At 49.3% G+C, this 25744-nt stretch overlaps 1 protein-coding gene across 2 annotated transcripts in view; it reads right to left on the bottom strand.

Moving 5' to 3' along the window:
- Window positions 1-25744, bottom strand: part of SH3PXD2B (SH3 and PX domains 2B) — an 82351-nt gene that overhangs the window by 47119 nt on the left and 9488 nt on the right. The window contains exon 2 of one of the 2 annotated variants that reach the window (XM_064458724.1): window positions 22089-22169. In XM_064458724.1, coding sequence (XP_064314794.1) covers window positions 22089-22169 — 81 coding nt within the window. Of the gene's footprint in view, window positions 1-22088; window positions 22170-25744 lie in introns of those variants that run through there. The other variant, XM_064458726.1, reaches the window with a different exon arrangement.

Raw genomic sequence — 25744 nt, forward strand, 5'->3', positions numbered from 1 at the left:
GAAAGTGCCTCTTGCAGTGGCTGCTTAGTAAGCAGGAGGCAGCGTGGGGACCCTCTCCCTGCAGCCACCCTGCTCCCCTCCAGCCCAGCCCAAGAGCCACCAGCATCACCCCAGCCTGAGCAGACCCTGCATCACCTGTCATGGGTTGGTACTATTATGCCTGTGCACTCACAAGCTGCTATTTTTCTCTTGCTGGAAGAAGGAAAAGAGGTTGCAAGGTGCCTGAAGCACCCTCTGGCACACACAAAAAAAGAAAAGGTGGGAAAGAAGCAAGGCAGAGGGGTCAGTCCTGTGGATCACACCCAGCCTGGCTGCCATATCAGACAGCAGAAAATACTAGTTCATCAGTTCTTTACAAGGAGCCATATGGAAAGGACAAGGGGGGATGGATACAAGTTGCTCTTGGGAAGATTCCGACTGGATATGAGAGGGAAATTTTTCACAGAGAGAACAGTCAACCGTTGGAATAATCTCTCCAGGGAAGAGGTTGACTCCAACACAATGGACACTTTCAAGAGCTGGCTGGACAGGGTGCTGGGCCATCTTGTCTAGACTGTGCTCTTCCTAGAAAGGTTGGATGAGATGATCCCTGAGGTCCCTTCCACCCTTCTGTGAGTTCTATTAGGCATGAGCCTGCAGTTGTAGAACAGCTGAAAAACCGACTCCAAAGAAAACAACACCAGCCCTGGCTAAAACCATGGCAGGCAGTTTGCATTTGCAAGATACAAGAGCAGACGCCTGCAGAAATCCAGTCTGCAGGTCACCGGCTGACTGTTCTTCCGTAGCACTTCACACCATAAAGCTGCAGCAAGGAAAAGCATCTAGCAGCAATGGGAAAAGGTCAGCTTCAGAGCTGAGAAATGCTCAGAGACCCAGAGGAAGCCAGCTGGCAGGTCTCTAGGTTTTGAGGCTCCCCGTACCCTTTTCTGGCCCATCTTGCTCCTGCTGATCTTGTAGGACAGGGACTACAGCACAGGTTGTTACAGTGCTCTTCCACATGAAAACCAAGCAGAGCAGGCACTGCCCTGGAAAAGGGATGGAAAAAGGGTAAAAGTGCAGCAACCCCACAAGCCCTGGGGGAGGGATGAACAGTCAGGTATCAGAAGATGGTCTGCAGAAATGGAGGCGCACCAGCAGCAAGGCAGGGCATGTTTCCTGGGAGAGCAACCTTTCTTCCCAGCCTCGGCGGGGAAACATGCTCCCCAGCAGGCAAGGAATTGTGGAATGGAGGCAGCTGGCACAAACAGGCTCCCACAAATCATCTCAGCAGTGAGGGTTTCCATCCAAGCTCCAAACAAGACTGCTCACATCACATTCGCAGAAGGGAGGACCTGCCTGGCCATCCAAGATCCTGGGGAGAGGGAGAGACAGGGCAGGCGAGAGGCGGACAGGCACACAAGGGCTTTGGAGCACAGCTATCCCTGACAAGCACAGGAGAGCACTGAGAGGCCAAGAGCCAGTCTGGTTCTCAGCAATGCACTCAGCAAGGTTGGGGAGAAAAACAAAGGGAAAAAAGAAACAATAACCCTATTGTTTCTCTCCTTCCAAGATTATTTTAAAGTATTTGTGACAGAATCTTAAAAAAAAAAAGGATTAGATACAGTTTAAAGCATTTTGGCATGCTTTTATTATGCAGGAAGCTGTTGTCTCACACTTTTCACCAATTCCTTTGCAGTAATGCTGGACAGGAGGGTGATCACACGGTTGCTGGGCCCTGGTTCCCTATGCCAGGACTGGGGCACGGATGCCCCAGCAGCACAGGGCTCCTCCCAACCACGGTCAGGACAGAGCACAGAACCGTGTTTATCCTGCTATTTCTCCACCACCAATTTATCTTATCAACTAGCTGTTTTTCTGATGAGCCTAGAAATGTCTGGCAGTGAGCCTTTCTGGGGTAAGCCACAGCTGAAGGTCTATGCACATCATGGGAGCACACTGTCCCCCCGGCCGAGCTGTCCATTAACAGGGCAGGCGATAACACCAGCAGGGCCACCCGGGGAGAGGGAGCCTTTCAAAAGCAGCTTTGTATCAACAGCTAACACATTGGCAGACAGCTCCTTCATTAACATGAAACTCATAAGATAATATCCTAATTGAATCAATTAAGAGTGCTGCAGGCTGCAGGGGATCCTAGGGAGAGGGGAATGTATGTGCTCAGCGGTATTCCCAGGAAACAGAGCATTCAGAAAGAGCTTTGCCCAAATAAGGGCTGATGGTGTAATACCGGAGGGATACACCATGCAGGCAGCGTAATCCAGAGGGATACATCTGCTGGAGGAGCAGGGCCCCAGGTCTAACAGCCTGTGAGCAGGCCTATCGCTTCCTGGCTGGAATCAAATTCCAAGACGTCTCTACCAAAAAAAACCCAACCAAACCCAAACCAAACCAAACCAAACCCCACTCAAGCCAAGTGCCAGTAGGTAATAAGGTGTGTCATCACACTTTGCTGCTTCTCTTCTGCTTTCCACAATGAAGTGGAAAAGTTTTCCCCTCTAAAATATAAAGGTGAGAAAAAAAATATTTTTCATTTAAATCCGACCTGGTAGAAAGAAAAATGTCAGGGTGAAATGGTAAACACAGAGGTCCTGCATTCCCCTGATAACGGTGAACCAGAAGGGTATGGGGTTAGTCTTGCAGCAAGTCTTCTGCAGCCAATCGACTGTGGGATTTGCTTTTGCCAAGCTGCTCTAAAGCCCAGGCTCTCCATTACTGAGTGTTAGGGCTTGTGTGGTAGGCACCAGGGCTGCAGAAGAGAAAGCAAGTCTCTGCCAACTTATGGAGGGGATGGTGGTTCACATCACTGAACAACAAGATACACCAGCACGGGCGGGGGGTGATGAAATACCCAGGTGAGAAGAACAAAATCCTCCAATCTTGCACAACACCAGGAACCGATGTCGGAGCAAGGCCATGAGTGGTAATCACAGGCATAGAGTGAGGGAAGTTCCCCCTTCTCTTATCAACAGAATTTGCTTTAGCTGAGTGATGGAGGTTTGGCATAAAACCACATTCCTCCTTCTTGGTCTAGCAAGCAAGAGCCCATGCCTCCACCAGATACGTCCGTTATCCAAAGCAGAGAAGTCAGCTTTTGACACCACCCGAGGGGAGCCGGGGGCAGGAAAGTTCAACAAAAGGCTTCAGAGTCTGGCTGAGTGTGCGGCAGCAGAATCACAGGAGACTCTTTGTGAGAGCAACAGCCTCCCCTCTGAGAGAAGGCAGCAGCTTGCCACAGGGAAAAGATGGGTCCAAGCCAAGTCTGCTCTCATTGCACACTCCAAAACACCCCATCAGCCCTGTCCTTGTGAAAGGGAGAACGCTGCAGGCAGCCACACCACATGCCCTGCTGTCCACGTGGCGGCGAACTCGAGATGGGGGTGTCCACACACACCACTCACCCTGACCTCCACACGCTGAGTAGGGCATTAGTCAGGTCTCCTGTTATGGGAAGAAAAGTCCTCCAAGGGTCAGCATCCCACTGATCTCCAAATGCAATGGGAAAGGGATGCAGGTCCAGCAACTGCCTGCTGCCATGGCAGCACCACAGGGACGTGATGAGGGACACGGCTGCGCGCTGAGAACCAGGGACTGTGCAAACGGGCTCCTGCAGATCAAAGCACCCTCGTGCCCTGGAGCCAGCTGGTTTGGGGAACATCTGCCAAGCAGATACTCCGGGAACGAGAACAGAATCTGGCAGTGGCTCACAGGCTACTGATGTTTAGTCTCTTTGCAATCCTACAAGAGGCACCTTCCCTGCCTCCATGTGGACTGTCTATGAGGAAATGGGGTGAAAACAACAGCCCAGATGACAGAAGGACCAACACAGACCAAACTCAGATCACAAGCGTGGCAATACCGAGCTCAGGTGGTCAAGCTTGGGATAGGACTCTGCTGGTGCGGCACCACGTAATGTCCGTTCAGTGGCCAAAGCAAGTAGGTTGTTCAAAGGCAGAAATGGGGAACTGAAGGGCAGCACAACTGAGTGGTTTCTTGATGACCACAGCTCCTCCCCAGTCCCTGCTTTTCTGGTGCAAGGGATGAGTTCAAGGGCATTTTACACATTACCAGGCAGAGGCAATCCTGACCTCCGCAGCACTAGGAAATGGCATCACAGAGGCTGGATTGTGAAAACCTTATGGAAAACTTTAAGCATCACTCAACAATAGACAAAAAAGAATTAACTGAGGTCAGAGAAAAAAAGGACCACACAAACTGGCAGCAGCTGCCTCTGCAAGAGACATTTCCTATGAAATCACAGGAAGCATGAGACATTAGTGCCTGTGAATAGCTCACTGGCATGGAAAGGGCAGCGGGTGCAGGGCTGGGCAGGGTGCATTCCCTCCAGCCACGCTGCCCTCCCGGCCCTGGGACTAAGCCACCACCAGGTCTCTGCTACCCCGGGTGCTTACCTGTAAACCACATGGACCAAACACAGGGAGCTGGTGGGCTCTGCCAGCACACGGGGGCTTGGAGCATGTGGCAGCTTCACATCCACAGGTTTGGTCCAAGTGTAATGGTCCTCCAAAAGCAACCAGGCAAAAAGCTTCCACTACTCAGGATGGGAGATGTTTCCAGCTAGAGCACCTACGGATTCTCCGAGTGGAAACAGCAGCAGTGCTCAGCTCCAGCTGAAGACAGGCACTGCACACTCACTGCAGCTTCTGGGATTCCCAGCAATGGAGGCACTCAGCCCCAAGCATCTAAGCCTTAAAAGCCTGTATTAACCTCAGTGTAAGGAACCTTCTGTTTTACCATCCAACCTTGAAACTTAAACCCCCAGAAATCACTAAAAGATTATCATGTTTGTTTATTAGCAATGGGAGGATGGGAATTTCTAGTCGCCAATATCACCATCACAACCAATGCCATGTGCTAATTGCACCAAATGGGTGAAAGAGAGAGTTGTGGAAGGAGAAACACCCTCACCTCCAGATATGGCTTCCTCTGATCAAGCCAGGCCCTGCTCCCCACAGAGATTTCTGTGTCTGTTCTGTGCTCATCTACAAAGTGCGTTTCCAAGAGCATAAAAAAGAATCATGTTTTCAAAAGCAACAAGGAGTTCAGAGGCATCCAAAAAGGAACCAGAGGGCAGACAAAGCCTCACATTCCCCAGTCTGAGCTCCAGCACATCATGAGGTGAGACACTCCAAGATGGTGGGATCCAGAATCACCACCCATTTTTGGATCAGCCAAACAACTGAAAAGCCTGCTTGCTTTCCCTCCTTTCGTAAGCTTGTCAAGAATATATTTGGAAGAGACTAAGGAGAGAGTTTAGTGTTTAAAAAAAAGAAAAATAAAACCTCAAATTTGGATAAGAGCACCAAACATGGGGCTCTGGAACCCGAGGGCCAGGAGGACGAAGATACAGACAGTGATCCACCCAAGGGGTTGACTAGAGGGAACCAGTCAGCCCCACGCATTACAACGGCCACTGGTAAGAAAAAAAGAAGGGTAATTGTTGTAGGCGACTCCCTTCTGAGGGGAACAGAGGGCCTGATAGGCCGGCCAGACCCATCCCATAGGTAAGTCTGCTGCCTCCCTGGGGCAAAGATAAGAGACATTACCAGGAAGCTCCCTAGGCTAGTAAAAGGATCCGATTATTATCCACTAGTGGTTGTTCAGGTCAGCAGTGATGAAGTAGCTGAGAGGGGTGCAAAGACAATCAAAAGCGAGTTTAGAGAACTGGGGCAATTGCTCGAAGGATCAGGAGCGCAGGTAGTGTTTTCCTCCATCCCATTGGTAGCCAGGAGACATACGGAAAGGAAAAGGAAGTCCCATCTATTCACACGTGGCTCAGAGGCTGGTGCCAGTGGTAGAATTTTGATTTTTTTTATCATGGGGCAGTTTACATGGCCCCAGGCCTGCTGGAGACAGATGGGGTTCACCTGTCGCAAAGGGGGAAAAGGATTCTGGCTCAGGAGTTAGCAGGCCTCATTGAGGGGGCTTTAAACTAGATATGAAGGGGGAAGGAGATAAAACCAGGCTTGCTAGGAATGAACCTAGGGGTGGCATACCTGTGTTGGAAAACAGATCAATAGATCAACTGAAGTGCATCTATACCAATGCACACAGCATGAGCAATAAACAGGAGGAGCTGGAAGCCATCGCGCGTCAGGGAAACTACGATGTGGTCGCCATCACAGAAACACGGTGGGATGACTCGCACAACTGGAGCACTGCAATGGATGGCTACAAGCTCTTTAGAAGGGACAGGCAAGGAAGGAGAGGTGGAGGGGTAGCCTTGTATGTTAGAGAGCGTTTCAACTAGAACTCAACAACGGTAAGGATAAGGTTGAGTGCTTATGGGTAAGGATCAGGGGGAAGGCCAATAAGGCAGACATCCTGGTGGGAGTCTGTTATAGACCACCCAACCAGGATGAGGAGACAGATGAAGTACTCTACAAGCAGTTGGCTGAAGTCTCACAATCTCTAGCCCTTGTTCTCGTGGGAGACTTCAACTTATCAGATATCTGCTGGAAATACAACACAGCAGAGAAAGCAGTCTCGGAGGTTCCTGGAGTGTATGAGAGAGAACTTCCTGATGCAGCTGGTGAGACAACCAGAGGAGGTGCTCCGCTGGACCTGCTGTTTATGAACAGAGAAGGCCTGGTTGGTGATGTGGAGGTTGGAGGCTGTCTTGGGCTCAGTGACCATGACATGATAGAGTTTTCGATTCTTGGAGAAGTAAGGAAGAGGGTCAGCAAAACCACTACCCTGAACTTCAGAAGAGCAGACTTTGGATTGTTAAGGAGTCTGGTTAACAGAGTCCCTTGGGAGGCAGTCCTGAAGGGCAAAGGAGTCCAGGAAGGCTGGATGTTATTAAAGAAGGAAGTCTCAAAGGTGCAGGAGCAGGCTGTCCCCATGTGCCGTAAGTTGAGCAGGCGGGGGAGAAGACCGGCTTGGCTGAATAGGGAGCTTTGGCTGGAACTCAAGAAAAAAAGGAGACCTTACTGCCTTTGGAAGAAGGGGAAGGTGACTCAGGACTACAAGGATGTTGTGAGGTTATGCAGGGAAAAGATTAGGAAAGCGAAGGCCCAGCTAGAACTTAAACTGGCCGCCACCGTTAAAAATAACAAAAAATGTTTTTATAAATACATCGGTGACAAAAGGAGGGCCAGGGAGAATCTCCCTCCTTTGTTGGATGTGGAAGGCAACCTTGCCAGGAAAGATGAGGAGAAGGTTGAGGTACTTAATGCTTTCTTTGCCTCAGTCTTTAATAGCCAGACTGGTCATCCTCAGGGTTGTCAGGCCCTGTGCTGGGAGATGGAAATAGTATGCAGAATGAAGAGGTTGTTGAAGAGGTGGCAGTCACCGACCATCTCCTTCACCTGGATGTTCACAAGTCCATGGGGCTGGATGGGATCCACCCAAGGATACTGAGGGAGCTGGCAGAGGAGCTCACCAAGCCACTATCCATCATTTATCAGCAGTCCTGGTCAACCAGGGAGGTCCCAGATGACTGGAAACTAGTGAATGTGATGCCCCTCTACAAGAAGGGTTGGAAGGAGGATCTGGGCAACTACAGGCCTGTCAGCCTGACCTCAGTGCCAGGAAAGGTCATGGAGCAGATCATCTTGAACACCATTACAGAGCACATGTGGGACACCCAGGGGATCGGGCTCAGCCAGCATGGGTTTATGAAAGGGAAGTCTTGCCTCACTAACCTGGTCTCCTTCTATGATAAGGTGACGGGCTTAGTGGATGAGGGGAGGCTGTAGACATTGTCTACCTGGACTTTAGTAAGGCCTTTGACACTGCCTCCCACAGCATTCTCCTGGAGAAGCTGGCTGCTCACGGCTTGGACAAGTGCACTCTGCACTGGGTTAAAAACTGGCTGGACGGCCGAGCCCAGAGAGTTGTGGTGAATGGAGTCAAATCTGGTTGGCGGCCAGTCACGAGTGGTGTTCCCCAGGGTTCAGTGTTGGGGCCGGTCCTGTTTAATATCTTCACTGATGATCTGGATGAGGGGATTGAGTGCTCCCTCAATAAGTTTGCGGATGACACCAAGCTGGGTGGAAGTGTCAATCTGCTGGAGGGCAGGAAGGCCCTACAGAGGGACCTGGACAGGCTGGATTGTTGGGCTGGAGCCAACGGTATGAGATTCAACAAGGCTAAGTGCCAGGTCCTGCACTTGGGTCACAACAACCCCATGCAATGCTACAGGCTTGGGGAGGAGTGGCTGGAGAGCTGCCTGGAGGAAAAGGACCTGGGGGTGTTGGTTGACAGCCAGCTGAACATGAGCCAGCAGTGTGCCCAGGTGGCCAAGAAGGCCAATGGCATCCTGGCTTGTATCAGGAATAGTGTGGCCAGCAGGAGCAGGGAGGTGATTGTGCCCCTGTGCTCAGCACTGGTGAGGCCACACCTCAAATACTGTGTTCAGTTTTGGGTCCCTCACTACAAGAAAGATGTTGAGGTGCTGGAGTGTGTCCAGAGAAGGGCAACAAAGTTGGTGAAGGGTCTAGAGAACAAGTCTTATGAGGAGTGGCTGAGGGAGCTGGGGTTGTTTAGCCTGGAGAAGAGAAGGCTGAGGGGAGACCTTATTGCTCTCTGCAGCTACCTGAAAGGAGGTTGTAGCGAGGTGGCAGTCAATCTCTTCTCCCTAGTAACAAGTGATAGGATGAGAGGAAATGGCCTCAAGCTGCACCAGGGGAAGTTTAGGTTGGATATTAGGAAAAAATTCTTCACTGAAAGGGTTGTCAGGCATTGGAACAGGCTGCCCAGGGAGGTGGTTGAGTCTCCATCCCTGGAGGTATTTAAAAGAAGGGTAGATGTGGTGCTTGAGGATATGGTTTAGTGGTAGACTTGGCAGTGACAGGTTAGCAGTTGGACTCGATCTTAAGGGTCTTTTCCAACCATAACGATTCTATGATTCTATGAAACAATCTCCATTAACACAGCCTCCTCATGGAGCTGCTGATCCCTCTGTCTGTTTCTTGGGTGATTAGAATATACCACTTTTTACATTCCATTCATTGGTGCTGAATCCTGGAAGTCATAATTCTCTTTACAGTGCTTTATTAATCCATTCTCCACTTAATTTCTGATAATTGCAGCCTCTAGATGGCATTAGGCCAGGTAGGCAGGTCCCAGATTGCACAGACAAGCACTGAAAGCTGCAGCACTCCATGTGGGCACCAAGAGCAGAGCATTAACTCCACCAAACAACCATTATGGCATCCATAATTCAACCACGCTGACCCAGCTGTGGGAAATGACTCTTGCCAGTAGACACGCTTGGGAGCAGGGCAGCAATACCCAGGGGTGACGCTGGTCTGTGTCACTTCCTCTTTCCCATCCCCTCCATGGGAACATCCCTCCAGCACAGCCAGGGCTGTGTCGCACTGGGAAGTGCCCCTGGAAGGAGCCTCAGCTTGGGAGCAGGAAAGAGCTGTGCCACCTGCCCCAGCCAGGTGCCAAAGACCAAAGAACTACCACCACAACCATAGCTGGAGCTGCCATAGCAGCAGCCATAGGGAAGGCTGCAAATATGATTCATCTTCACCCACATCCTCCTCTCTAGCATCCCAAAGTAGATATGCTTGGAAGATGGGGAAACAATGAGATTCAGTTTCTGTTGTGGAAATCAAAACAGTGGAGAAATACCAACACATCTGCCCTATTTCATGTGTCAAGCAGCTGAGGTGCAGCAAGGGGGAAGGTCTGTGCTCAAATACTCCAACCAGATCTAGTTTCACATCTAATATGGGGCTTCACACCAAGAGGCAACCTCCAGTCAAGCATTTCAGCAATGGGTCACAGAGAGACTTTACAAGCATGCCACCCCACTTTGAGCTGCATTCTTGCCAAAACCTTGGGAGGACTTGTCCCTAGCTTCTCCCCCCAAGAGCTCATGATCTGATTTCTCTTTGACCCCTCCCTTCCCAAAAGCCTTCCCCAGTCCAGATAAGGAGAAACAGACCAGAGTACATTCCTTCACTTAAATTAATGCAAAGTTTTAAATCTGAGGCAGGCCCAAACATGATGAGACAAAGGAGGCGGCATCTGAGCTACAGGCAGGGCTGCAAAAGCTGCAGTCCTACCACTTGGGAGACTGCTGCTGGTCAGAAATGCCAGCCTCGTGACCCTTCTCTTGCATCACACTCCTTGCTAAGCATCTACTTTCCCTGCTGTTTCTTCCCTAAACACAAACCCCATCTTCCAAGCAAGCACAGTCAGCAGAAAAGCCAATGTGGAAAGACTTTTGTCACCGCATGAGGGAGGATTTAATTCTGCTTGGGTTCATGGTGGCGTCCATCAAGAGCAGCTCCATGGCAGCCAGTGCAATTACACAGGTGGAAAATGAGACACTGCAAACCCCTGAGGTTTAACTGCCAAAACCAGCGTCTCCACATGAAACAGATATGCCTTAGTCCTTAGTATGACCATGCTCCTTTCCTCCCTCCCCCACCTGATAAAACTCTCCATCTAGCAGAGACAGAAGCTGATGGAACCCTGGAGCCCCAGGCAGACAGCTCATGCATGAACCCACCAGCATCCCCACCCCGCCTCCTTCTGCACCACCAGCATGTCTCCCTCATGAAGCATGCTGCCCTTGTATTCCTCCATTTATAGAAAGGGTGGGATTTAAAGGTGCCAAGTTCAGTAGTGCCCAAAACCCCAAGCTGGGCAGGAAGCCTCTGCAGACAGCACATACCCACAGCCACTGCAGCAAAGCATCGGGGCAGGCACAGGAGCCTGGCACAGCCACCACCTGCACGATGGCAGGAGAGGACTTGGAGCACTTCTGAGTTCAGACAGTCCTTGCCAGAGGGCCAAAGCTTGCCAAGAAACTCCACTTATTGCGACACCAGACACTGCCATTAAGCGATGTCTGATGGAGGAGAAGGGCCCTCGTGGCTTATGGAGGAGTTAATGCACTTAACAGGGAAGTGTTGAGTGAGCGCCAAGCAGTGGAGCTGAGGTATGGGGAGCCCCACGGGGAGTCTTTGGGACTGCATAAAGAAAGATGCTCCAGTGGGAGCACCATCCTAAGCCAGGATATTCGCCCCTTGCCAGGGCCCAGAGCCAGCAAACACAGAGGCACTGTGGAGGAGCCCCAGCAGCAGGCAAAGTGCAGCAACCATGCTGCTTTCTGTGCATATTTAAACACAAGAAAGCAGATTTCACACAAAATTCAGCATTGAATTGCACCTGCTTTTTTATCCAACCAGGATCCAACCAGGATAGAGGGAGATCAAACAATGACAAGGTTTCCCAGCATACCTAAACCTCTAAGGAACATGAGCCTTGACAGCACTCTCATCTTGGAGATCTTCTCCAAGTGTAATCTTACCACAGAGATATGAAGAAAGAAAACCTGAAAAGCCTCTGGCCAAATTCACTGACTGATAAAAAACCACCACAGTTTTGGGGCTTAAAGCAGCCACCTGTTGGCAGGTTGAAAGCAGTAACCCCCCCAAATGGAAACCTCAGAGCTCCCTGGGAATTTTCCAACAGGACTTTATTTCCTGAAGGTGGGCAGAGGGGGAGAAGAGGAGGAGGAGAACTGGAAAATGTTGATTTGCCGAGAAGAAAGATCAGCAGATGACTATCCATTTCAATTAATGTTTTAATTTGAACGGTAAAACCTAACCGCTGAAATTAGGATTATTTTTTTTTATGCTTTAAGTGACTCATCAAGGGGAAAGCTTTTATTTTTATAAAAAAATAGTGAAAAACGAGAACATTTTATGCATACTGAACTGAGTTTCTTTCTTTGCTAAAATTTAAATACTAACTTTCCAACTTAGGACAAGGAAACCTCACCATTTTGAAGACCTGCGCAGCTTCCCAGCTGGCTTGCCACTCTGTGTGGCCAAACACAAAGCCTTCTTCGGTGGTCATTTAATCAGCCATTTTCAGCATGTATGTATGCAGTTAAGAAATATGGTATGCCAACTTTCTGTTGACTGAAACTGGGCAAGAACTCAAGATTTTTGGGTCCTTACCAGAGGTGCTGGTAGTTTCCACACCCCAGTGCTCCCCAGGCAGGAGAGGGGCAATGCCTACTACCAGCAGCGGCTCTACAGGCAGAAATTCTCAGATAGAAATGAAAATCCACAACTTAAATTTCTAAAAAACATTTCCTAAATTTTTTCAGCAATATTTTTTCCTTAAAAAAACCCCAAAATGACAGCTGTACTCTGCAAGGCTGAACACATCAGCCAGCCCCCATCAATGGCCGTTGGGATGGCTCTGCAGTGCCTGGGGCAAGTTGTCCACCTACCCAAGAGTGAATTTGTGCAGTATAGTTGAGCCAATTGAACTTTTGCCTGCAGTACAAGACCTGGAGAGATCTCATCTTCACCCTCCTCTCCCTCATTCCTGGCCCTCCTGGAGCCACTCCGAACTTGCAGGGACGTGGGCTGGTTTGCTGGCAGCTTGGGGAGGGGCAATCAGGCGGAGAGGAGTCTCGAACCTCTTTGCACCCAAACAGCTCACTGAGGGAGGCATTTCTCAAAGTCTGCTATGACAAAGTATCTTCTTCCCCTCCCAAAAGGTCAAGTTATGGGACCACAGCTCATGGTAAATGATCAGCAAGCTGAGCTTGCAGAGGAAAATGGGAGCACAACGAATTCTCTGTAAGGTGCACAACAGCACCTTGCATATTAAATTATACCTGTTTGCCTAATTTAATTTGATACTAGCACTGAAAAATGGTATTTGAATGAAAGCTTTTTCTTGCCCAAATCCTAAATATTCTATCAAAGGCAGTATTAAAACAATAAATGCACCAACCTTAATTACACCTCCCAAACCTAATCTCCAAGATCTAATTTCCACACTGCCAGGTAAAGACAACCATAAACATCATTTGTAATTCCCATTGCAATGGCCTGAAAATACAGTACCAGTAAAGCAGAAAGGCTTAGGAAGGTAGAATTAAGAAAGGGAAAGTGGTGGCTCTCTTCATGCCACCAGATCACAAGGAAGACCATTTTTTATGTAGGTTATTGCTCACACTGCAATCCTAGATAACACCAGAATATAGAAGTTACCCTAAACTGGGTGTAGAGCAGCATCCTCCAGCCCAGGGATGAGTGGGAGCCATGAGGTGATGGGAAGACGAGCAGAAGGGGTGCCATGCATCCAGCAGCACTGCAACACCCCCACAGCAGTGGAGAAGCAAAGCCTCAGCCACTGGCAGGAAAACCATGGAGTCACCACGGCACTGTGGAGGGGACGGGCTGCCTGCTGGAGCCCTGCAGCATCTACCTGCTGGCACCACATCGTGTTTTCCCCTCTCCGTTTTCTGGTTAACAAGGTCCCCCTCCCCACTACCAGCCAGCCAGCAGGCATGAATCACAGAGGAAGGGCAGAACCTGCACACTCATCCTTCTCTCCCTGCAAGGTCTCCCCTAGTCCAGCCAACAGAGCAGCCTTGCCGCAGCTGGCACAGACCGGCCTTCCTCATCCCTCCCACATGCCCAGGAAAAGTCTGTGCTGGCTCCCAGGGATGGGAACGAGGATCCAGGCAAGCCTCAGGGCAGAGAGCATATAGAAGAGAAAAAAAACATGCAAGGAAAGTAAGAGGAAAGGAGCATCACTTCTCAGATGGAGCAGAGCATGGGGAAGGGAGAGCAAGCAGTTAGATTCTTCATGCGTTCCCAGGCCCACCGGGACCCCAGGGAGACCATTGCAGAGCTCCATACCTCACTTCGCAAGGGGACTCCAAGATGCCCTTCACTGAAAGCTCTTTCCACAGCCAGTGTGGGAGCGGTGATTTACAGCACCGCGGCAGAGCTGTGACAGTTTGATGTAATCAAATGAAAGGCCCAGAAAAGAAGTGTGAACTCAAGACCACAGAAAAACACATCGTCCCTTCAGCTTTATCCCCTCCCTCTGCAAGGGCAGGACAAGCCCAGATCCACCATCTCTCTCTCTGTCTCTCCCAGCTCTTATTTCCATCTCCCACTCACCATAAAACTGCACAGATGCTTCCACTTCTTAGATGCCCACAACACGTGTGGTGCATGCTATGGTCCATACTATATCATACAGATTTAGCAATATAAAAAAGTCCTGGCCATTTTACTAAAAATTCAGCACTCTGAGATACAGACTTCTTTGCACTGATTTACTGCTATCCATCCTCAGCTCTTCCCCAGGCAGCATCAGTCAGCTTGAAACTGGTTGGTTTCAGATCCAGGGCTGCTTCCTGGATGATATAAATTGCAGGTCTTTCCACCAGAAAACTGAGCTGTGTTAAATTAAGAGCACGGCAGAGATGCTAGGGCTCACATCAGCCTAGACACACACAAACCTCACCAAAATCCCCAGCCACAACCGGCTCCAGGAAGGTACCTGGGCACCTCTCCAGGGACCAACCCCATGGGCAGCGGGCAGGATGGGCCACCAGCAAGCTCCTGCCTTCCTGGAGATCCTGCTCAGCTCTCCCAGGAACGGGGCAGCTGAATTTCCAGGGCTTTTTCATTAAGTAGCTGGGGAGTGGAAGGACCTTAGGTCACCCCTGAGACAGGGAGAGGAGTGTAACCCCTCACCTTGTGTTACTGGACAACTTTTAAATGTGACATTACCAAAAGCCTCACCAAATAAAACCACACCGGATTGTCAGCAAGAGATCTCAGCTCCATCCCCAAGGGATTGAACCTGTTTTAACCACCCCATCTTTCTGCAACCCCTTCCGCAGATTACACTCAGCACAGGCTCCCCGCCGGCTTGCACCCACCAAGTGATGCTTCGCATGGGATGAATTTCCCCAGGGCCGGGAAGCAAAGGCTTCAAATGCTCTCCTCTGGCTGCTCTGCCAAGTTTCCAGAGAGGAAGAAACCAGGGGGTTCCAACAGGGATGAATGAACAGAGCACAGGCTCAGGAGCCAGCCCTCCTTTGCCATGGAACCACCACAGCAGCACCAGACAATGAGTCTGGGAACAAGAAGGAACCATCTGATGGAAGCAGGCAGAGACGAGAGCCAGGAGGTGAGTGGGAGCCCTCAGGGCTCACAGCAAACCAGCAAAAAGCAAGGTTTCGGGAGGAAAAGTTACCTCCGGAGGCAAGAGGGAGAACTGCAGAAACCTGGTGAGGGTACAGAGACAGCCTGTGGAACTTACATGCTGAGAGCAAAAGAAGAGGGCCAATGCTGGCCGTCAGCTTGGAATAAACCAAAAATCAACAAGTGCTGTTCCCAGCAGCTGCTCAAGAAAGGTTTTAGTTACAGGAACTGAAAACTATCTCTGATGCAGACAAGCACTGCCCAGTGCTGCCGAGCTTGCCCCAGGTGTACACTGGCCCTGGGAACTTTCATCCAACACGGACTCTCAGGGAGGATGGGCTGCTGTTTCCCAGAGGCAGGCATGGCTTTCAGCAGCTTGTAGCCCCACTTGGCTGCCAGGCACAGAATGCAGCAGCTAGTCAGGGTGCCAGCTAGAGCCAATTATAACTCCACTGACCTGCCCTGGCACTAGCACACACGGGAATGCACTGGCTCATGGCTGCCAAATGCTGGAAAGCGATAAATGGGAGACATTTGGAGCGAGAAAAAATTAAGGAACCAATTTTTAACTAGGCTGAAGTGCATTGGACTGTACGTGTTCTTTGTGGAGGGAGAGAGGAAGAGAATGATGATGATCTTTGATACACTGCTAGAAAAATACCGTCTATTTTTTCTACAGATAGAAGTAGCCCTTATTTAATGGAAAGTGTTTCTTGAGTTTGGTTATGGCAATTCACCATTTCTATACTTCTGCATATAGTGCTTAAGCTCACAGCTCTCAGTACAGCCTGGGCACAGTGGAAAAATAATCACTGGTGCTTTGTAGCAGGAACCTCACTGTAGGAAGCTGTGGGCTTTTTCTTGTCCTTGGTCACGCAAGGGCCAGTCTTTCATGGTCCAGCTGTCTAAAAGCAAGATCCTGGTGACTTATTTTTGTGGCAGGGTGAAACCACGAAGCACATTGCATACGCAACTGCACAGAATTTTGCTGAACTTCACAAACCCTGGAGAAAAAAGAAATCCCCAAAGTGTTGAAATAAGATTCCTGTTATGAAATAGCTATCGAAAGAGCCCTGTTTACAATCCCTGGACACAAAAAGACATCCATCTCCTGCAGCCGCACGGCTGAGCTGCCTTAGGGCTTTCTCATCAAAGAGGCTGCCAGGACCAGGCAAGACCCAGAAGAGGGGTGAAATCCAACCGGTGCCTCCACTTGCGTTCCTACCTGAAGGAGCCTTGTGCTGTTTAGGACACATTACTGAGCACGCCTGCCCCTTGCTTTCCACATCTGGAGAATTAAGATAACAATTACTTCACCTTTGTGAACAATGTGCCCTGCCAGGAGCCCAGCTTAAGTTGCAGAGGAGGAGGAGGAAGAGTGCAGGCAGAAGATGGCAAGCACAGGGCTCGCAGTCCTGGAAACAATGCACGAGGCTCATTTTAATTTTTCAAGAGTCCAACTGCCTGAAACAGGCTGATGAGAACAATTCTTCTCTGTGTGCCAGCTAGTGTCTTCTGAGCCTGTTTTTATGTAGTATTTTATGTAGAAACAGCCTGTATTACTAAGATACTGACTTTCCCCCCCCTCGCCATCTTTGTCTGGTGGCTGCAAACACACGACAGGTGAAGAACCCCCTCCAGAAGGGCTAATCTGTCTTCCACATTGAGACGACATGCACAGACCATTGCCTTTTGCCAATTTACTCATAAAAGTAGGCACCATTTCAATAGCCTATTTTTTTTGTGTGTGTTACACACAAAGCTGTTGGCCTGAAGGCTGCAGGATTCTCTCCAAGATGACATCGCTCCAGGTGGGTCAAAGCTGAAAGTTTCCAGCTAAAAACCTGAAGGATTTGTTAAACATATGGACAAACGAGAGGACTGGGAAACACACTCAGTGCGTATGCAGAAAGGAGTGGGGGAGAGAGCCAGAGCCATTTTTAAGGTTGCTTAAAATTCTCAATTTTTTTGTCTCTGAATTGCACAGAAAGCACTCTTACTCCAGCCTATGTCATGTCTCCATCCTTTGGTTCAAAATTAAACCTCTGTACAGAGGAGCAGCTATGCAGCATCACCCTCTCCTACAGCAAGGGGAAAAGCCCTGGGGTAATCTGTCCCCAAGGAGGGCACCCCTGAACGGCAAATTGATTTTTAAGGGCTTGCAGCTGTCTGCCAGAGGAGAAGCTACTGCTTTGGTGGTGAGAAGGCAGGACACAGCATGAATGGCAAAGCCTGCTCCAAGGGGAAGGTTTGAGATCTGGCTCCATCACAGCTCACAAGCAGCTCACTTTGTGACCCATCGGATCCGCACCCAACTGTTTGGACACAAGCCTTGCTGTCCAGGACACAAAACAAGACAGGACTGAAAAGAGACTGGCAAGGACTACTAGTTGAAGAGAGCATGGCTGCAGCCAAAAGGCAGAGGAGGCCAAGGACATGCAGCGCAACTCCTGCCCAGGGAAGGGCAGGTAATAGCACGGAAGGTGTAAAAGGGTTGGGTGTGCGTATAAGGACATTTTAGGAGCGTAGGGAGACAACAGTGGCCCTTGGTCACATGAAGACTTCAAACGACTACTATCATGGCTGATGAACTCAAAATTACAGAGTGGGGACAAAAATTTTTCTTTTGGAGGGTCTGACAGAACGCACAAACTATAATCCAGTATTTGTTCTCTACGCAACAGTGTCGCCCCTTACAGCCAATTATTTCAACAGGATCCCTCCAAGAGACTTGTTAACCTCCACTCGAGTGATGCATCCAACGTGATCCAACAGAGCCCTGCAGTCACTGCACAGCTCTTCCCCCAGTAGCAGGGCTGGAAGCATCTCTCAGGCACTCAAGACCCCAGTCCTCTATCTCTGTCCACTGGAGACAGCCACCCACTTATCTGATTACCAAACTCCATGCCAGCTAACATTTCCAGCATACCTGCCAGCCCCAATTACTGTCCAGAATACAACTGGCATCCTTGCAAGCATCAGTCATCTTGCCTTTATTTCTTAGGAACAGCATCCATCTGTTCCCAATAGCTCACATCTGGCATACTGAGTGTTATAAAGAGCCTCAGTCCTATTTGAAGGAAATTATTCCTCCAGCCAAGAGATTCATGCAGGACTGAGTTTAGTATTTGTAGTTACAAATTCAGTACAAATTATAGTTACCTGAGGTTTCAAATGCTAGAATTACAATTTAATCTAGGGTTTGTTTTTTAATAGCCATGTGATGGAAAACATTTATAGAGAAAGCGAGGAGGGGAGGTGGTAGGAGCCTGAGCACAGAGGATCTGCACAGCAAAAACACTCCTGAGCGCTGCCCAGGTCACTAAAGATCTTCTCCTGCAATGAGCAGTATACAGGAGGTGGAGATATTCCTTGACTTAAGCATTCCCTTCCCCATTTCACTGCCTGGCATGGTATGCCAAGCCTTCCTGTGAAGGCTCCAGAGCAGGAAAGGGTATGGCCTGCACGCTTACCAAGGGATGAGGGCCACCACATCATCTGCTCAAAACACTGGACCAGGACCAGGAAGAAGCAGCCTGTGCCTTGTGCTGGGACACACAAGCTGAACTGCGGAACAAATGTCAGTCACCAGCCCTTAGAGAGGAGGTGACAGTCTCCTGTATGACAGTGGATGGCCCATGGTATGATCAACAGAATGAAAACACGTAATTAGGCAGAAAGAGGAGGTCTTGCCACCCTTGGAAGAGAAAAGTGGTGTGGTGCCTGGAAAGGCTGCTACAGTGATGAGATGTAAACCAGGACTTTTGCAGAAGACAACCACCCTTGGGTATCAATGACAGCCAAAGGGAAGAGCTCTCAATGTTCACAGTATTCAGACAAAACCTTGAACGCTCCCAGCTTATAATAGCACAGCCTGCAGCAGTACTGCAACCATCAAGCTGGCTTTTGACATTCTCCATTCCAGTACACAGAACATGGCTGGTCTGATGCCTCTACATCCAGATGGAGGCAGAGACCAGCACTGGGCAAAGTCCAGGCTTCACCCATTTCAGCTGAGCTGGCGGTTTGCGTTTGGAGCGTCATTCTTGCCTGGGTGGGGAGGGAAGGACACTTTGCCCTCTGGTTGCAGTGGGAGCAGGCTAGCCGGCAAGTCTGTCAGTAGTAAGTGTGCATGTGTTTTACTTGGCCCTACTCCTAAAATAATTGTTTGGTCACAATGGAAGGTGACAAGCAATTCAGCTGTGGCCCCACAGGGAATATCAGGAGAAAATCCCCAACCGCTCACATGACCATGCCTGGGCTGCTCTGAACTGCAGCATCACATCAGCCCAGGGGTCAGCCCCCACCGGACCTCACTCCCGGCCCAAGAAGTTCTTCTCCTCTCTCCTACTTGGATCAAATGCCTTCCTTGTCCTCCTGCCTGGGCTTAGCAGCAAGGTCACTGACAGCAAAAGAGGGCACACCAACCTTCACACAAATGTAGCCAGAGCTGCTATAGGAAAAACAAAACCCAGCTCAGCTTCTGGCAGGAGCAGGGGAAGTGCAGCCAGAATCACTGGGAACATAGATAGTAAATTAACAAATATCTCTACCCAAACATGCATGTACTGTGATTGCACAAGACCATAGTATGAATAAATTTGGATGGATTTTCACCAGATAACATGAAAGACAGATTCTTGACACAGGGATCACCTGCGACTCAAGTTTCCAATTGTTCCTCCAACACATCAAAAAGATCATCAGAAGTGGACCTGGGAAAAATATTTTTCCCTCTTACTATGTTTTCAGAAGCAGCCAATCAGTGACTTTGTGGGAGTTTTGGGGTGGGGTTTGTTGTTTTTTTTTTAAGAACTGGAGGCATGAATAATTTCCAGTATGGAAAGTTTCTGCCTAAAGAGCTAAAATTGGCATAGAATCATCCAACAGTCATATAATAAAGGCCTCCAGCAATGGCAAGAGTCAGTGCTACCAAGCCTACCTAGAGCATTTTTTTCCACTGTGCTAAGAGGATCTGTTTCATTCCTCGCCTCTCAATCCAATTTCCACTGTACTGCGCCACAAGTTTAAAATAAGGACACCAGGAAGCATGTGCGATAAGGGGGAAGGAATGGAAAAACCACAATTTCATTCATTCTTTCAACAGAGCCAAAAAGAAGTCGGTTTTTTGTTGGTTTTTTTTGGGGGGGTTGGTTATCTTTTTGTTGTTTGTTTGGGTTTTTTGTTTGTTTGTTTTGGGTTTTGGTTTTAAGAAAAAGCTGCAGGGAACAGGGAAGGGGGGAGATGTTTGCTTTAAACTTTTCTATCTGCATCATGATACATATATAAAGCACCTCTACCTCTAAAGGTGCTCCAGCATCAGCATGTTTTGCAGAGCCAGTTTGAATCCCTGGCTCCAGATAGACTCCAGTGACAACGCTTTCCATCTACGGGCATGCACAGCTCCAGCCAAGATGGAAGAGGAGGAAGAGAGGAAGGATGGCCAATATTTCCCTAGATGTCCTTCCCCATGAGAAGCAAGGCAGCCCAGGGAAACAGCACAGTTGGAGGCACCAGCTTATCACATATAAACCCCAAAAGACAAAAGACTCTGCCCCTCTTGCAGCAAATGATAGCATGAGCTTGGCCACCACCTTGGAGCACCAGCGAAGATGAGATGCTGCAGAGAAGGAAACACTGAGCTCCACTTCCTTCCAGCACTGGCTGCTGCCCAACAGCTGTTCCCTGTTTATTTACTTTAATATTTCCTTGGTTACACAAGCAGCTACACACAGCTTAACCCCTGCCTGCACCAGCAGCTGCCCATGCCACCCTACCTTGCCTTGCCCAGCATGATGCTGCGGGACAGCAGCATGGGGCAGGGTAACAACACGCAGGGTCTTGCCAAAGCCAGGCTCTCACTGGCTGGCCAAGGCTTACTCAGCATGGTCACCCTCATGGCCATGTCCACAGCTCTGCAGAAGGTGCCTTGTCAGGCCGGGGACCGAGTACCATTGACGTGAGCAGCTGTCTCGCACAATCCCAGGCTTTACAGGCTGACCTGAAGCCAGCTGACCAGCTGAACCTGGGAAACCCATTTGGATTCCCACGGGCTTGCTTCACTGGGCAGGCCCAGATGCACTGTAATTTTAGCAGCAAATTTGTGTCTGGATGCAGTGATTTCAGGAAAGGCATTCTCATTCCCCAGCAACCACAGCACCCTTTCAAATAAAGCATACAGTGATACTCAGGTTCATGTGAGCGGGTTGCTGGAGGCAGAGGGTGCCCTGTTCCTCTCCCAGTCCCACACACAGGCATGACATGCCAGTGACTCTTCTGGCAACTGCTGCCAGTCATAGATCACTTCATGCATTTTCCTTCCTCATCTGCACAGAGCCTGTTCCAGCAGCTCAGTTTGTGTTTTGGCTCATAAAGCTCAGCCAGACCCCTTGGCTCATCTCCACCAAGGAGGGGGTGGAAAACACCCTTTGCCTGCTCGCCCAGAACATCAGCTTCAGTTTTCTGCAACCCAGCCTGTCCCAATTGCCTTTCCAGCCTCCTCCTTCCCTCCCAGCTCCCCCACTGCACCAGAAGGTAATAGCTAAAGCGGCTGCTGTCAGCTGTCCTCTGGGCTGGCAATGCACTGCACCGCTCCGGGCAGCGGGCATTTCCACAGCACCTGCTCCCCAAAACGCCAGCCAGCAGGACGTGGACCCAGGGAATCAGTGTTTTTCAGCAGCAGCCCTGTTTTGCTGTGATAGCAGCTGAGAAAGGCATGGTATCAGCTCCACAGGAATGGAATATGGGCCTAAATTGAACAAAATCTCCCCCCAGAGCAAACAAAAAACCCCAGCAAAAACCCCACCACTTGCACAGACTTCTGTTGCAGGAATTCAAACACAACTACCCAGCCCGGCGTGCACTTAGTCCAGACAGCAGAACTTTAACACTGGGGCATGCAAAAGCCCCAGAGTGTCCCCACCAACGTGCAAGAGGCACTGGGGCAAAGAGTCCAGCTTTTGAGGTTGCCTTGTTCTTGCTTCTTTCAAGGATTTGTGTTTAAGTTTCCTCAGACCAAAACATTTTCTGGTAGATTACAAAAGGCATGCTTAGCATAAGGCAGAAACCACGCTTCTCAACTGACCACAGCTTTGAACCCTCTGAAGTCAAAAACCCAAGAACGGGCAAAATGCTTACCTGCAGGTCAAAGAATTTGCTGTATCGTCGGTATATGACTTCTGTGGACCCATTGGACCAGGTGACTTTGATAATGTACACCTGTAGGGAACAGAGGGAAAAAAATCAGAGAGGAGTGACCCAACAACCCACAGCACAGCCCAAACACTGCTAAAGCTGCCAACACAACGCCCATAGCTGGGTGTCAATCAGGGAACCTCATGGGACCGCTTAAAGTCATTTCAGCAATACTAGAAAATATCTAAGATTAAATTGTTAAGCTTCACTGCCACAACTTAACTGTCTACTAAATGCTTATCGGTAGTTGTGAACTAAGACAACACCCTATCTCTAAATAGGGGCATACATCGAAACTGCTGCACCATGTACCGCCAGCCTGGGTCCTGGGGCTGGGGCTTGCAAGAACTCAAACCCACAAGGTTCAAAACTCTATTCTTCCATAAGCAGCTCTGAAGTTTTGTTTACTTAAACTTGCTGAGGTGCAAATTACCCTCCCATTCCTTAAAATGCTACACAATCAATCCTAGTAATTGCAGGTTATTCACAGACCATATGACCAGGCTGTTACTGGTGATGAATGCAAAAAAAAAACCCAACACAGTTTTTATTCTTCTATGAAAGACAACAAACAAATAACAGAATTGGGCAATTACTTAACTAATGTCCTTGCTTGTTGCTCACAGAAACCAAAGATGACCCTTGTCAAGATGCCAGCAGTAACACTCAAGTGATGCAAACCTCAGCCTTCGCTAATTGATAAGAGTGACTAAGCAGAACAAGGGCATATTCATTTTTACTTCTAACTCTCATGTCCTGCTTATTTCCACCACAAATTCAAGTATTGATTCACTGAAGCAGGAACAAAACATTCAGAAGTTCAGATGAATGGACCTGCTATAACTCCAGTAAACATAATGAAGTATAAAGGCTCTAAGGATGCTGATGTTTTGGTATTTAAAACAGAATCCCTGAAGAGTTTCACAAGATCTCCCACAGAGATACACATTTTTCCAGATGCTGGAATATGACCAACATGGCAGCCCAATATCCAAATTCAAACACCAGGAGACTCAAATGGATAGCACGATGCTAAGTTATGTGAGCTCAAACCTACTTGACCTCTATACTAAAAATCTAACCGAAAGGTTACTCTGCTGCTCAGAGGGCCGATGCAGCATGACCTACCAAGATGAGGAGACTCCTGAGGAACTACAAACTCTTCCCAGTGGGATCACTTCCAAATTAAGATGGGAAAAGAGGCAGCAAGATGAAGCAAGTTCTTACGGCTAAAATAAAGAACTTCAGTACCTTCAACCCAGCAATTCAATGACCACTTTTCTTAAACTAGATGATCAGCCCAAATACAGCTGTGACTGCGTTGCTGACTTGCAGTGAGCTGGCTGGGTGTCACAGGCACCACGATCCTCTCCCAGACAAAATCCAAATCACTTGGTGTCACCTCACAGGCCTTATTCAGCTAACCACAATCCTCCTCTTTCATTCACAAATTATTTTTTTTTTTTTTTTTTTGAGCTGAAGGACCTCCACTTTCAGCATATTAACACAAGGAAGACAGAGGACTCCTGCAAGACAACATCTGTAGCAGCTGTGGTGACCTGGATGGACCATGATTTGCTACAAGGGAGGCCCCGACACTGTGCTTACTTATCACCAAACATGGCTTGGCAAGTACTCTGCATTGGGTCAGCTACAATACCCATTCTAGAACATGCTTCTAGACCTCAAGGGGTCAGGGACAACTTGGCTGACCACAGTCTGTAATGAAAACTGGTCAAGTTGTATGATGTGGCCTCTGAATTATCTGACAGCATCTGTACAGTCACCACCATACCATCAGCAAACTAAGTGTTAACTTGATGTTAAGAAAGTGTCCAAGCTGCCTTTACCCTCACCCCAGGACCTGCCGGCAGGCCAGCATGAGCTCATTTTGGTTGGAAGCTCAGCTGATATCCCAGCTTTCTTACCAGTCTACAGCACTTTACAGAGTTATATCACTCCTGGCTGCCTGCCCGGAGAAAGCCTTCCACTGGGGCAGGAGGAAGAGCCAACTTTTCTTCATAGTTTATTCCTATCCTGCCTTTATTTGGAGTCAACAGCTTATTAGACTGGGATTTTAATCAGGATGTGGACTTGCCCAAGCCAAAATGAATTCAGAGTTCTTAAGGGTAATAAAGCCATGAGATTGGAGGGTATACCACACTTTATTATACCCTTTGCAATTGAGGGAAGGAGCATTTCTCCCAACTGATGAGCTCACTCCTATTTTGCTGAAGTGCAGATCTCCCTGGAGCCTGGATAGCAGTTCCTTGTACATCCCATTTGAACAGCAGAAAGGTCTCCAGGAGTATCTCCTCCCCTACTTGTGGAAAGCGGAAAAGATGGGGAAGCCCACAGAAACAGGAGCTCCTCAGTATCGATAAAAACACTGTCTCAGTAAAGCTGGCTTCCTCCCTCCTTGTGAATATCCCTCATCCTTCACTGTGATGGCCCCATCCCACCAGGGTATTCTGTTAGCCAAAACTATCACAGATCTTGGTCTCTGCCAATACCTCTAACACAGTCCCTGCTGTCCCAGGGACAAAAAAGACACCAGAAAGCGTAACTTGGGCACTCTCCTCAACTGACAACAAAAGTGCAGACTTTGAAAGGTGTCAACAGTGCAGTCACCCACCCAGTGATGTTTTTCCACAGGGACTGGAGATGATGAGGCACCAAGCTACCACAAGCACCCACACAACCTTTTCTCAGGTGCTTTTGGGAGACACTTTCAATGATCAAAACAGTTTTGAAAACATTGCACTTGGTCTGAGGTTTCCCCTCCAGCCCTAGCACTGCACCATGTCCTGCCAGGAGCACCCACCGTGGAGCAGCAGCCCGAACAAGCCCTGTTTTGTCCCAGTAAGAGCCACCCCATCACCCTGCAGAGAGGCTGCTCCAAGGATGAGCTTCTTCCCAGCCCAGCTGTGCAGGTGAGGGCATGTGGAAACAGTTATTTCGCGGGTCTTCTCCAGCTCCGATTTCTACAGTCCTTCAAAGAAATAACAGAGAAACCACCAGCAGGCCCCTTTCCATGGAAAGAGTGAGGGGATCTCCTGGGGCTGCAGCTGGCACTGCCTCAGGGACGTACACCCACAGGGAACACCGCTAGGAATGGGAGGGCTGCCACTGCTGCTCAGATCCTGCTCTGCTGTTTCCTCAAGGGGTGGAGAAAGCCAAGCAGATGGCAGGAAGGCAGTGGGCAGCTAGATCCAGGACAGGGGCTCTGCAACTCCATCACATGGGATGGGCCCATCGCCAAAACTAACAGGCAGAGCTATCTAAATATTTACAGCCCTTCCTGGGCCAGCAGCGGGGTCTGCACTGTGGAGGGAACTAGCTGACTCGGTGAAACCTGGGAACCAGCTGCTCCCCTCCCTCCAGAAAGGATGCCTTACCCTGCCCCACTCTCAGCCCAAAAGCCTCCATCCCTTGCTCCGCTCCAGTCTATGCTGGCTCCAGCCTATGTTGCTGCACACGTGTCACCCTGCAGCTAGGTCTGATGCTTGAAGGAAATGGGCCAAGCAGAGCTTTGGAACAGGCAGAAATCACTGGGGCTCAGCCCCCCTTAGCTTCATTTCAGCCACAGGTCAGGGTCA

This window comes from Phalacrocorax carbo, chromosome 8 (assembly GCF_963921805.1).
Source record: "Phalacrocorax carbo chromosome 8, bPhaCar2.1, whole genome shotgun sequence".
Taxonomy (NCBI): Eukaryota; Metazoa; Chordata; class Aves; order Suliformes; family Phalacrocoracidae; genus Phalacrocorax; species Phalacrocorax carbo.